Source organism: Athene noctua, chromosome 9 (genome assembly GCF_965140245.1).
Source record: "Athene noctua chromosome 9, bAthNoc1.hap1.1, whole genome shotgun sequence".
Taxonomy (NCBI): Eukaryota; Metazoa; Chordata; class Aves; order Strigiformes; family Strigidae; genus Athene; species Athene noctua.
In genome coordinates, this window is record NC_134045.1 from 17,029,478 (window position 1) to 17,044,282 (window position 14,805).

Consider the following 14,805-nt stretch of genomic DNA (forward strand, 5'->3'; position numbering starts at 1 on the left):
GGAAAAAAACGGTAAAGTTGAATATTCCAAACTGACATCCAAACAGCACGCTTCCTGAGTGGGGTTAGCTCTGCCGTTTTCCAGGCAACCAGTCTAAAAGCTACGGAAAAATAATGACTTTAAAGAAAGGTATTAAGTAACTAACCTGTTTTTAATCACCGTTAAGCCCTAATGAAGGCATTGCAGGGCATATTCCAGACTCCTGTTGGTTGTTTCTGGCCATGATGAGGGCAGGGATGATGACTTGGGCTGTAGTTTCCTGAATACATTAGGCCGCCACCCTGCACTGGTGCTGCCCCTGGTCTCCCGCTGGCACAAGAATCTGTTCACCTACGTGGTGAACGAGAACCAGGTAATTGATCTGGCTGAATGCAAACCTTTTTTTTTTCTTTCTTTGCTGGATTAGTTTTAGATTAGTTTGGTTCCCTGCTCTGCTCCATTGCACAGCTGCATGATTGCCTGTGTCACCACACGGGAGGAGATGAATGTAGGAGCCAGTGGCCTGGAAGGAGCATGCTACGCTTTTATAGCCATGATTAGATATGAGGACAGGAAGTCTTGGTTCTGTGATGGCAAGGAATTGCTGAGAAATGAGAAGGATTTGACTGAAGCTAATCTTGGTAGTTCCTTGTTAGGAAGAGAAGGAGAGGAGAGGGCTGGCAGTGGGGTGGGCCGCTCGGGTACCCTTAAAAATAAGCGGATCTACTTGCTACTCAGTTTAACCTAGCAGCATAGAGGAGAGATGCTACACATAACAACCACTGGAAAATCCACAGTCAGTAGCCATGTCTTTTGTGGGATTTTTTTTTTTTCTTTATTGGGATAAAAGCATGTTTCCTGTGTGCACAGTTCATTGGCTGTTTTGTTCTCAGACTTGCTGCTGCCCATAACTGGAAGTGCGTGGTCTTGACTTTTGTAGAGATTTGGCTTTTGTTCCTCCTTGCTGGACACTTAGTCTCAAATACGCTTACGGGACTGCAGAGGACAGTTACAGAAGTGGGGAAGTGAATATTTTTCCAGAGCTGGGTGGCTGTATGGAGTTCTGCAGCATCCTGTACACAAATATTTTAAAAGCTGGGGAATGGGCCATTCTCAAATGGAAAAGCTTCTGCCTTTTCTCACCTCTTATTCAGTAAGATTTAAAAAAAATAGAAAAATCAAAGAATAAAGGCATTTTATTTATTTTTATAAACTTCTCACTGGCTGCAGACACCTTAATCTCTGTGGAGCCCAAGTGGGTATGGAGACCACCACGGAAGTGACTCTGGTGACTGGACTGTGGTTGCTTGCAGTTGGCTGGTGTTGCTGCTGCTTTTTGCTTAGAGATTTGGATTTGAGCATTAAATGGAGAGTCTGTGTGTGCAGTATCTGGTTGTGCTCCTGCTACTTGGAATCCACTTGGTGCTCCACATGGGACATGAGGACAGTTGGGCAGAGGGTGTCCACATCACCAGGGGACATGGAAGTTGGTAGGTCTCTGATTTCTGGTGATGCAGAGCTGTGCTAAGCATTGCTTAAGGACTTGCTGATGGACCAAACTTGGAGAGAATTAAGTTGTCTGAAGACCTGATTGTGCCTCTCCCAGGCAGAGTGGCTTTGTCAAGGCTAATGAACTGCCTCAGGAGCCATGCTCAGCTGTTGTTTTTTTATGAAGCCAGGCTCTTAGAAGCAATTTGTCTCCAAATGAAAGAAAGGCAGTTGTGTTCCTTCCCCCTTGCAGTGCTGTCTTCTTTTCTGGCTCTTCTCTCAGCCATGATCTAGTCTCTGTCATTTCCCTGCCCAGGACACCCCTCTCATTATCAAAGCACAAGACTAAGAACTAGGTTTCATCTTAAAAGGGAGTATAATATCCTAGTGTAGTGGCTTGTGCAATCCTACATCTGTAAAGGCTGATGCAGCGGGCGTTGGCTATACTCAGCAGTGCCTCTGGTTATTTCTTTGCAGTTAATAGCAGTGAAAGAACCTTTCACAACTGGAATCCTTTATGTGTTTGAGCTTCACCTTCTGAATATTTTACAGTGATTTGAGCTACTGTAATTTTCTTCTTTTCCAGAGCTCTCTGGAGTGTTCATGGAACTCCACACTGCCATGACACAAAAAATTTATTTTGTGATCTCGTGGTGGCACATCCAGTGTGATGATATATATTTTTAAGGGAAGAGGCCTAGCTGAGGATTAAAGATCTTGGGGTGTTCAGAGCTGCTGTAAATGCAAAATGTGGGGCATCTAATGAATTATCAGATCAGGTAAAATGAAAAAGTTTATTAAACCATGAAATCTAGGGACGGAGTAACACATTATACCTGTGTTGTACTGGGTATTGTATGTGGGTAGAAAAAGTTTGGTTGAGGTACCCAGATGTTTTTTCTTAATTTCTCTGAATGCTCTTGAATGAAGATCCCCAGGACATGACAGTAATGCACAGGAGTGTTTGTCCCCAGGTTTTTGCAGCTGATCAGATGTGAAAAGGAGGTGCTGACCTTGTAGACCCAAGTCTATGAGTTCTGACAGTAGTCTCTTGCTAAGATCCCCATCACAAGAATGCAAAACATTCCAGAAGCTTTCATGAACTATTCTAGAGAGTGGCCAGCAATTTTCTCACCAATATTATCTATAATGGACAGGGAGAGCAAAAGACTAATTGGATAAATTATTGTGAACTGCTTATGAAATCTCTTTAATTTATACTTGGCAATGTAAACCCACTGCAGGAATGGTACTGCTAAGGATGGCTATGGATGGCTATGATAGATTTTTATGTTTTTTAATAAGGACAGTTTTCAGTGCTAGACATAGAAATACGTCCTATAGCAGAAATGCCATTATACTAGGCCAAGAAGATTTTGGCAATACTGAAAGATTTGTTGATGTTTGCAGATGAACTTGTAGAGTTGCAAGAATGTCTTCCTTGTAATTAAAATACAACTTTTTGCCCTCAGAAACTTACTGTCAGGATAGATGGGTATGGGTGGTAGCCATAGCATGTTACCAGCTCTAACTGGCAAAATTAATTTGGATATCACAGCAGATGAGGGTATTAGGGAGGGATTTAAAGAAGGATAATGAGGTAAATAACTTTGCAGTTCCTCTGAATGCCAATCCTCTGTAATCAAGAAGGGCCTTGTAGGAGAAAGAGTGTGAGAACCAGCAGGCAATAGCAGAGAGCATCCTGGTAGCTGATAGCATGGTTTGAGCTGTATCACAAATGCTTACAATCCAGCACTGGCCAGGAATATATCAAATGGTACTGACAGCAGGAGGGGAGCAGGGAGAGAACATAAATGCTGGCTTATACAATCTAAGCCACTCATATACATCCACATTACTGTCTTAGAATGTGTTTAATGGAAAAGTAGTTGGGCAAGATTTTTTTTTTTTTTTTTTCTGGGGGGAAAAAAGTCAGTTTTTTTCAGTGTCTAATTTTATATTGAAAACAAACTTTCTTGTTTGCCCTCTGAAGGCAACAGCCAAGCATGATGGGTCTCTGGGGGGGCAGCAGTGCTGTCCGGAAGTGGCCTGCCAGGGCTGCTCTGGGATTTGTTTTCTTTTGATTATGGGAAAAATAACTCGAGATATTTCCATGCATGCAGAGCATTCTTAATGACTGAAAAATCTGTTGTCAAGTAGGGACAAGGGGAAAGTGCCATCTTGAAAGACGACACAGATGTATTTGGATTAGATTTAAAAACCCAAACAAACTTATTTTTAGTGACTTCCAGAAGCTTCTACTACAAAGAAAAAAAAAAAAATTACATAGTTGTACAGCTAAACTGTAGACCTGAACTTGCTGTGGTGGAACTTAGTGGAGTTCACTGCAATTCACAGCAGCAGGCATGAGAGGAGGGTCTCCTCCATGGCCTCCCAGATAATAATTACTGATCTTGTCCAGGTGAGAAATGTGGCAGAGGTGTGGTCAGGCCTCTTGGGGTTACTTGCACAATGTGGGGGGGTTTGAGGCTTTGTGCCAGCCCCCAGCTCTAAACAGCTATTTTGGAAGAGGAGGAGAGGGACTGGTGGTGCTACTCTTGCCTTTCTAATGCTTGCTTGGTAGCTGGCTCTGCTGTGCATGTGAGGAAGCACTGGGGAGGATGCAGTATGCTCCTTGGGGGTATCTGTTTTGAAATAACTTTGATATTTCTACTGGAAAAGGTCCTTTGTTGACATTCCCATGTCCTTTAAAGTTGGTGCACTTGGCACTGTGCAGGGGGCTGGGTGGTGGCTGTCTGCTCCTCAAACCAAGCCATTGGCCAGGACACCTCTGGCTCTCCCACCTTTTGGCCGCCTTTATTTTAGTTCAACGTGCTGCAACTTTTTTTTCATCTGAGACCCAAACACAACAAAACCCAGGAGGGTGCCTCTTGCTGTTCTTGCAAGCCTGTGCTTTGTTGCGGCAATCTGTGTGCCTGTATCTAGAAACAGTCACAAAGAGCAGCTCAGGAGTTTGATCCCCATCTTTTGCCACAGCCTGGCCCTGGCCTGTGCCACACCATGGCTGCAGTGGGCAGAGCTCACGGGTCCTGTTCCTGCTGCCTCCACTGCCTGTCCTTGAGCACCTATCTGCAACTCAGGGGGGAATTTTCTCTCTGGTAAAATAGGATATTTAGTAAACTTCAGCTGGAGAGAGAGTAAGGAATAATGTACACTGCCAGATAGTGCAAGGAAATGTGCTTATGTACATGCAAGTGTTGTTATTGCCTGCCTCCAAATAATAGTGTTGGGATACATTTAAAATACTCGGTAGCCCTTTGCTGGTGAATCTCATATGGTCTGGTTCCCTCTAAAATGAGATCCTTGCACAAAACAGCCCTTCAGCATATTTACACCTCTACACATGGTTTTATTATTTTTATATATTGTGTATAGTATATGCAGTAAGTTCATATATGTGGGTTTGGGGTCTTTTGAGCTGGGAGATGTAGTTAGGACAAAGAAAACCTTTGCTACTTCCATGAGCAGATACAAAGGATCATGTGCAGTGATAGTAAAGTTGCAGAGATTTTGGATGAAGCATCAAGGGACTGCTCTTGCATCACAGCAAGAGCTGATAGCTTGCTTGGCTGTTCCTTTCTAAACAGGGATGGCAGCCGGCATGTTACATTACAGTCCTGCTTACCTCTTTGCTCCGGTTTAACATGGAAGCATTGGCCAAGTCATTGCAGCATCCTTTTTACAGTGCTACTTTCTTTTGGGCTGTGTATTGATATATAAGGCTGCAACTGAAGATCCAGCTCAGAGAAAACAGCAACCCTTGGTACCTCCTGCTTGTCACTCCCTGACTGTGCCTGCTAAGCCTGCAAGCGAATTCCTGCTGCAGGAGATCCTTAGATCTGAGGTGCAAATAAAGCCATAAAATTTTGGGGAAAGGTGATACGGAGATTGCTGACTGCAGTGCAGTAGGTGCCTAGCTTCATGTTATCTTTTGGCTCATCAGCAAAAGGAAAGTTTTCAACTTTGAAGATATTATGAGTAAAACAAAAAACAAATTCAAATAGAAGTTAAATTGTATCATGAAATCCAGCATGCTTTATCAAAGCATTGTCTGGCAGCTGCCAGAGCCATTGATTTAGCAGGTTTTCTGCAGTAATGTTGCAGAATAAAATAAGAAACATTTAAAGAAAACTTTGTTCTGCTCCACCTTCTTTTTTTGATTCAGTTTGGAAGCTGCAACAGCATGTCCTTCAAGAACTTCTCCATTTCCGAGGCATTCATGGGCTCGTCCATACAGACATTAATTTTTTCCCATTCTGATGGGACTTCTGGAAAATAATTGCTCAATTATATATTAACTGGCAGTAAATGTATTTATTTTTAAAATAGATTTTTTTCTGGCTTTAAAAAAAATTGGTTTTGATCCGGAGCTTGGAAAATGTACTGTGGATAGCTGCTAGCAGCTAATTGCAAAGAGAAAATTATATTTTAAAAAGGTTACAATTTTTTAAAATAGAGAATGAAATGTTTATAGTCAGCTTTTACTACTGCTGAATGTCTGTCACTTTTACCATTGTGTGGTGTATTGGGGTGATAAAAGAACAATGAGCTAAATCAACTGCAGGTATAGCTTTTATGGGTGGGAATGTAGGTAGCAGGTGATCTATTCCAAATGGTGAGACACTGCTAGAAGCAACAGGATGTGCCTAAAGTGACCATAATATTTGTTGGACCAAGACTTGACATTTTGACAAAAGGGACTCACATGTGGAGTGACCACTGGCAAGCAGCCTGTGCTTGACGTGCCACAGCCCTTTGCTATATTTTTTCTGATATAGGAAGGAGGAGTGAGAAAAAGGACCAACAGTCAGGTGTGTAGGAGTGCCACCACCACCCTGTTGGAAGACAGTTAGCAGTTCCTGCTGTAGGACATTGGTGCCCTTTTTTTTTTTTTTTTTTTTTTTCTTCCTCACCACTTTAAAGCAGCTCTGTAGAAAAGTTTTCTGTGTGCCATGTCCGCTGGTAGAGGTAAATGCAGTTATAAATGTGTGGCTTGCAGGTAAGCCTTGCTCTCTCGCTGGCACTGTGCCCTGCCATGTGTGCCATTTTCATTTTCTTCCCTAGTCCATTGCTGTATCCGTCCTTACGCACAGTGTGTGACCTTTGCAAACTTCAGGTAAAAGCACTTAGGTGAGATCGGAGTCACACACTAACCGACCTTCACAGAGCAGAATTTATTGCTGCTTTATTTCCCTTCTGGTAAGCTTGTTGCAGTTGACTGACGATGCTTTCAGCTGCAGGATTGAGGTGGTAAAGACAACTTGATACAATTATTTTCTTTCCTATGCTAATGCCCTGTCTTACAGAGGGTATAAGACACTTTCACTTAGCATGAACCAGCACAGCTTCCTTGGTTTTAGGGCCCAAGACCTGTTTACACCCGTCGGAACACCGTTTCCTGACTGTGCCTGGGAGCACTGAGGGGCGCCTCTGGCTTTCATTTGCCTCACCAGAGCAGCCAATAATTAACCGATCAGTTGGCTTTAACATTCCTGCAATAGTTTTAAATGTGCCAAATTTTTACCAAACCGGGTTTGTTGGATAGTCCATTTAACCACTTGAATTACTGTAACTAACCAATGCAGTACTTGTTATTCGAGGTGATGACTTCCCAGACATGTACATACAGATGTGGGGTTTTGTGGATGTTTTTTCAGCTGTGACACAAACCTTTAAGAATTTGTTTTTAAATGGTTGCTGAATAGATACTTAACTTTATCACTTCTGGCAAACCAGCTGTCCACATGGTTTCTTACTTTTTGAACAGTTTTCAGTTTGTATGTCGCCTGTGTTGTGTGTGAGGACAGTGATTTATGCTATCTCCTGGAATGTATTTTCTTCTGTCAGGACAGAAACTGACAGCACCGAGAAAAATGCAGGTATGGCAGAAACATACTAGCGCTCATTATGTGCTCTTAAACAATATGGTAACTTACTTTTTGCTGTCTCAGTGTTAACAGTGAAGAGATGGTGAGAACTGCATTGAGTGCTACGATAGGATCTTAAATGAATTTTGAACAGGAGGAAAATATTTTTGGTCTTCTGGAGTTTTATGAAAAATTGTGGTTAACTCCATAGCTTTTAAAATATGCAATTCAGCTGCTGATGAGCCCAATGGTGGTGACTGAGGGATGACCTGCAATTTATTCCAGAAACTAATGCCCCCTACTTGACAGGTGACACTTTCACATCCAGCTTAGACATCCAGAGAACACTGCTGTATCCTGCTCAACATCCAGCAGTTCTTGTTTGCTATTTCCAGACCTTGCTTAGTAGTTGTAAGTCAACCCCAGGCATGAGGTTGTAGCACCAACTGGGATCATAGTCTTGGCAAATTCGGCTACATTCAGTGCTTTTTAAGACTGTGTGAAATCATAGACCTGCAAGTGGGGCAGCAAGCAGGAAGAAGCCTGCAGGATGCTGTTGCCCTAAACTGTGTTATGAGGTCTGAGTTCATGGATGAGTGAGAGAGTGGCTGCAGTTGCAGACTAGTCTTTCGCTTTTAAACAGATTTTGCAAGTAAAGTGTCTGTTGCCATGTTCCAGTGTGAAATGAGGGTGTTTTAGAAAAACAAAACAAAAAATCGACAGGTGTTGCCTTTGCAAAAAGCCATGCCAACCCAAAGTGTTTGCAAACTGCAGTGCTGGTACTTGATCTGAAGTTGTTTGCGTTGTTTTCAGCAGGGCCCTGGTTCTTTGCCATTCTACATTTGCTAATCTCTGCCACCTTTTCCCTTTTAGCTTGTGTGATGGTAAAGGCATGAGCATCAGTTAAAGGCGTAAGCCAGCTGGTGTCTTGGAAAGAAACGTGCAAGGCCAGATGTGAACACTGAGCAGCTTTGTTACTACCTGTCAGACTGGGCTGATTAAGAAATCCTGTAGCAGTAGGACTGAGACTGCAATTCCAGCTTCCCCCAGTGACACACCCAAGGGAATGTTTAGGGTATTACATACATCTAAGGCGCTATTACATATACACAAACACACACACACACACACGCATATATATTTTGCTTTGCGTATGTGTGTTGGTGGTAGGGTGTTGCACTAGATGACCTCTTGAAGACTTGTCCAACCTCACTTTTTCAATGAGTCTATGAATAAGGGAGACTAAAAGCTGATTAACAGGGATGTGAGGTGAAGGCAGCCTCACCAGCTTATTTCATGTATGCTTCCCAGCACTAGTCAAGTGTTCAGCCCTGGGATGACTTTGAAAAATCCTCCTTCTAGTCAATAGCTGCCAGGTAAAGGATGCAGACCTTGGAATGGCTAGTCAGCTGAAGAGAAGGGCTAGCAAATAATCTGCATGCTAGACTTAGCAACTGTGTGTCATGCAACAGCTTCCAGTTACACACTGCCCTGTGGCTCAGAGTCTGTGCCAGGGAGTCCTACAACACTGTAGACTTCTGTGGTGTTCCCCTCTGGGAGCTGGGTCCTGACTCACACCCTTCCTGCAGTGAATGTATATTCATTTTCCAGTATGTGTTTCCTGTAAGGAGGCCCATGAGGGGCAGTTAATATTTTTAAGTAAGTATGTGCTCTGTTCTTTTCAACCAGGCTGGTTATGGCTTGATATAAATTCTTGCTGCATTAAGAATATGTCCTAGGTTTTATTGACTACGTGTCACCCATATGGTCAGGCACTGTTAAAATGCTTTGAGTTGGCCAGTCTTCGTGCCTCTTCTTTTTTTTTTTTTTTTTTTTTTTCTTCAAGAAGGGCATGAATTGCTTATTTAGAATGAATTTTTAAAAATAATGAGTGAGAAAACAGCATGTATGTGAAGGCCCTATAGAAGTGTGGTACATCTGTTTCAAGGCACAGAAGCGCAGACTGCATCCGTAAAACAATTGTGACATTTGTAACTCTTTCCATTCTGACTGTGTAAAAGAAAAAAATTGCCAAAATAGCCATTGTGTGACAACCACCAGTAAGTTTCATTTCCAAATGTGAAGTCGTTTGTACTTTGCAGGGCTGCAGAATAGGCCTCTTTGGAGGAGAGGGGGAGCATCACACAGAAGTAGCAGCTTGTGAATATTTGGCTTCTGTGAGTCACTGGAGGAAAAACCATCCACAAGGATGGTGGACTGACAAGCTTAGTGGAAAGGAAACCCACTGAATATAAGGAAACCAGGAAGAAATGAGTTCTTGTAGTCTTTCCCCAGCATTTGCTTTTGGCCATGGTTGGAGTCAAGATACTAGCACTGATGAACCTTTTGCCTGACAGACATAGCTGCTCTTGCAAGACCACTGTGTGCAGAAGGTAAATGTGACCAAGCTCCCATCTGTGCCATGAAGCTAGAGACAAGAAGGTGGCAAAGAGCTTCAGAAAGGTAAAATATATTAAAAAAGCATCTTTTCAATCCTATCAGAGCTCTGGCCATGGTTTCTGAATTACTGTGACTTGGCAAGAAAATCAAGAAAATTCCCCACATCAAGGTCTGAGTGCTTAAATCTATGCAAGTTCATAGCCCAGGCAAGTACTTCTCTTCTGGAACACTACAAAAAATAATGTGAGTCTTGAAAAGCGAGTGTCCCTCCATACTGACTGTCCTACACGTGAATTAGCCAGACTGGTTAAAGCTTAATTAAAGTGGCCAGAGTGGCTAAATTCTTTCCTAAGTGCAGCTGCAAAATGTTAGCTGTGGGCATATTTTAGGCCTTAATTAGTAACACTTGCACTGGAGGACCAAAATCTTTCATGAATGCAGCTGCAATCAATTAACATCAGTTAGGCATTTCTGTAGGCAATACAAGGGTCTCTTGAAAATTGTTTTAGTGCCCACCTAGATTAAAAAAATTAAAAATACTTATATGCAACAAACTACAAAATCAAAGATAACTACAAAATGTCTTTATTGAAAAAAGCAGATTATAGCATCTAAGGTTAAATGAAACTTCTGACTTTAATATTAAATAACTTAGGATGATAGCAAGTAGCTTCTTCTTTAGATAAATAAATCTACATTTCCCAATTTTTTTCTTCAACAATCAAGGGAATCAAACACTGAAACACAAAACCACAAGTAATTCTAAAGACTAAAAGACAGAAGCACATTGAAAGGTTTTACAAGGATATATATACAAAAATAGTTAAACTAATGTATATTTTCAGCATGTAAACTAGTTACATGATATACAAACTGGGAATTTATATACTTCCTACAAAATAAAAATCAACGTTGGTCCAAGTTCTTGGAAGAAAACTATATTCTTTTAAAGAAAACGAAAATATTTCTCAAATGAAAACTTAATTTAAGTCAAATTATATACTCTAGTTACGGCATTAGTTACAGGATGAATCACAAACTTTTAAACTTTTCTTGAAACACAAGAAAGCAGCTTTTGTCTCCTTTAGAGCTTTGGTTTACTTAACTACTCTGGAATTTCTGGTCTTAAAGAGCTCCTCTAACCATGTTTTCCTTTTGAAGCTCCACCTTACAAAATATATATATATATATATATACACGTGCACACAAGTGAAAGGAAAAGGAAAGAAACCCAAACAAACCCTCTTTGAAAGCTCAATTATCTAAGTGCATTCTTTTGTTTTGTTTCCTAATTATTATTTTGGTCCTTTCTTTGGAATGCATCCTCTAGTGCACGGGGGACTCTGATTCACCTACAACAGCTTTGTGCTGCAGGGACTTTGTAAGATTCCTTACCAAAATGGAAAGGTGTAGTCCTGATGCAAATGAGGACAAGTTGTTATTGTTTCAACTTTATGGAAATATTCTGAAAGTACAGCAAAGGCTTCTGAAGAACAATCCCATCATAAAATGAACTCTAGTAAGTTTACATCTGTGTTGAACTGATTTAATGTAAGAATACTCCTTAAGAAAATCATTAAAAGAAACTCTCTCATTTATGTAATTCCCCAGACAGGAGGTAAAATGTGGAGAAACTGTCACTAGCACTAAAGAGTACAGCACATCATTATTTTAATTTGTTTTTATTTTTCTCTTTGATTGGAAAAAAGAAAAAAAGGCAAATTTCACTCTAGCTCCAGTTTTTATATTAAATGTTGGAAAAGCAAAGCTGTACTTCATTATACAGTAATGAAATGCACCTGTCTAGAAAATACTGGAACAACTGCTGCTTTCTGGTTTTAAACAAATTGCTTATTCTATAATGAAATATTACCTTTTGATGTTTTTATCATGTTGATACTTAACACATTGGAACTGAGTAGAATTAAGAGAGACTGACAAATTAACGTGTGAAACGAAATTAAATATTATTCTGTTTTACAGTATGATTGTTTTCAAAAAAGAAGAAAAGGTATGATATGGTATGTACATGGTAGATAGTGTGCTGTCCCTTGAAAAGTATATTGGAGTGGAAGCTTAAACTTGCCACTGAAGGAGGCAAAGTGAGAAGAAAGGCACTGGCAGAAGACTGGGCTGAATGCCAGAGTAAGTCACCTTCATCTCTGACCACTCTGATTTAGGAGGTTTTGCTTCTATACTGGTAGAGCAAAGCATTTTTCCAGTACAGTGAGTACTGTTATGGGATGATTTGCTCATGGGATCAGACCTAAACCTTCTCTGTGTGTATTAATGACTGTTTTCTTAATTTGTGTTCCTTAATATATATTGTAAAGACAAGCAAGTAAAAATGCCTCAAAGCTAAACGTGGTCCAAAGCAGTTTCCTTAAATGGAAAAAGTATTACATTGCAGCTGATGCTAAAAGTTTATCCTGCAGCTCTGATATCTTCCATGTTTGTAATAACCTTAAGGAATTTGCCTAGTCATACAATACAATTTAAGACAACTTTTTTTCCCTTTTCTAGCATTTGCTGTTTGGGCAAGAGGCACATGTACTTCCACTTCCTTCTGAGGCTGGGCTGGTGCCTATGGACAATGAGGTAATGTTTACAAATGGAGAAAAAGTGTGCATGCACCCAATGTCCTCTCTTTTGCAGGCCAGGACTCTTAGGTCACACTGCAGAAATGGGGCACTAATTCCTTCAAAACATGGCTATCAAATTAAATATGTTAATTATAAACTGATATATATATATTAGAAAATTACTTTTTAAAGGAGCATCTGACTTGCCAACGAGCATTCAGTAGGGCAGGTTAATCTAGGCCAATGGAAGTTTGGCAGAAGTTCAGGAAACATACCTTTTGTTCCTTACTAACAGAAAAAAAAGTAGTTCACAGGAATTTTTCCTGCCACCCACCCTTCCCCCATAAGGAAATTCCAGACTATCAAAAAGTTCTGTTAAGGGAGTTAATTATTCCACTTAGGAATTAGTGTCCATTGGATGCTCTTTGTACTTTTCAAGAGCACCACAAATGGCTTTCAAAAAGTCAGTGGAGCATAAGAAACTAAACTGCAATGGTGTTGCCAAATAAGTCATTTCATCAGTCTGCATGCTGAATTTAACATGGGATCATTTCTGAATGGATTGGTCAGATTCTCAATGTGTTGAGAACTGCCATGAAAATGTCCCAATTTACACATGTAGAGAACCTGGTCTGGTATTTCCACTTCCTCTGGAGGAGAAGAATTTTATTTTATTGTAATTTTGGATACAGTTAAAGACAGCAATGATGGATTTACTTAAAATATAAATTCAGGAAGGCTGGATCAATTCTCATGAGAATGCAAGGAATTTTTTAAACATACAGATGTGTGATTTGCATGTAAATCATCAACACATGGTAGAAAACAAACCATAAAAAAGATTCATCTAACTTCCTATATGGAAGACATGTATCTCCCCAGAGCTCTGAGGTTACTGTAAAAGCTTATGCAAAATATGAAAGTGTGTACATTCTATGTACATCTAATACTTGTTATAAAATACCAACGTTTCAATGGTCTGACTCTCTAAATTATTATTTCTGCTAAACTGTACTTTGTTTTCCAATGTAGACAATCACCATAATCAGTTCAAAAGTACATCTAGAAAAGAACACAAAGCTGAAAAGATAATACAAAAACCACTGTCCCCCTCTTTTTTAATAATGGATCAACATACAATCATAAAGCAGTTGGTAACAAATGAAGTCTTGTATAAAACAAGTAGTATAGACAAGTGTACCTTTGCATAGAAAGGGGCTGCTAACCCTATTAAACAAAAAAATAGGTTTAAAAGATGAATTATTTACTAAGTGCCAAATCATCAAGTTGATATGAACACATTTTGACACCATGGCTATGTGTGTACATGGCAAGCAATTACAGAGGTCTGTAACTTTCTTCAATTGTTACGACTTTCATGACAATTATGTGACTTTCTTCAATTGTTATGGGCATGTTCCAATCTTTTGGGTATACTCCTCTGTAATGGCATTTTTATATGAGATGCTAACTATATTTCTTTAACAAGCTAAATAGTCTTTGGATGACTGTGGAACCTTGTAGGATGGAAAGCTGGCCTGACACTTCTTCACAGAATGCCATTACCTAACCCATGCTGAAAGCTGTCCTTGCTAAAAATGCTTGTTTGCCTCCTATTCACTACATTTCTGGGAATCTAAGTTTTAAAAAATGTCAGACTGTATTCTCTAAGACCAGAATTCAACAAAACTAGCTAAAATGCTAGCATTTATCTTATCATGTTTTCTGCAATATGATAAGGTGCTAACTTTTGAAAAGTAATTCTACACTCCTTACTTGGGTGAAATTTCCACTGAGGGAAAGCAAGTAAGGAGTGCAGAACAGCCCTTTGTACCATTGTTTTTAGAAATGCTGTCATTTACAGTTATAGTTTAGTGGCAAATTATTTGTTCAAGTAGACGGTGTCTCAGTGAAAATGTCTAGATAAAAGAATGCGTATGTACAAGATCAGAAAAGGACCCCTCACCTCTGATTTAAAAAATAAATAGCTGGTTTAGATGGTTATTACTGGAATCTCATCTTTAAAGGAACAGGAAAGTATTTTTAGATTTTTGTCTTCTCTTTCAAACGGCTTACTGGTACTGGAAATGTCTTTCAGAGTTCTGTGACATGCATTGGATAGCTCGGAGGTGGATGTGATGGCAGTTTAATATTAAGGCGCCTGATATGACAGCTGTGGCAGAGCAAGTGGCCCTCTAATGGGTAACAACGATGGCCTTCCTCGTCATTGAGCTGCAAGCCACAATCCTAGAAAAAACATGCACATCCCAGATTAGTGATTCAGGTAGGTCATCTTACAACAATACTGATCCATATAACCCTGAGAGCTCCTTCCCATGCCTCCAATGACTCAAGAGTTTTTGGTAGGTGGACCCTGACTATCTCATATAAGTAAAATGACATCGCTGAAATCCAACCGGACAGTCTATAAGAGTACCCAGCATTTTTTTCTCCATAGTTTTCCCATT

General features: G+C 40.2%; 1 protein-coding gene across 2 annotated transcripts in view; it reads right to left on the reverse strand.

The window, feature by feature from the left end:
* Positions 1-210: 210 nt before the first annotated feature.
* WTIP (WT1 interacting protein) overlaps positions 211-14,805 on the reverse strand; it is a 97,371-nt gene continuing 82,776 nt past the window's right edge. Inside the window, exons 8-9 of one of the 2 annotated variants that reach the window (XR_012634220.1) lie at positions 14,304-14,584; positions 211-330 (exon numbers count right to left, since the gene is read on the reverse strand). Coding sequence is in view for 1 of the 2 variants with exons in the window: in XM_074913553.1 (XP_074769654.1) it covers positions 14,432-14,584 (153 nt within the window). In the remaining variant the exon portion in view is untranslated. Of the gene's footprint in view, positions 331-10,330; positions 14,585-14,805 lie in introns of those variants that run through there. The other variant, XM_074913553.1, reaches the window with a different exon arrangement.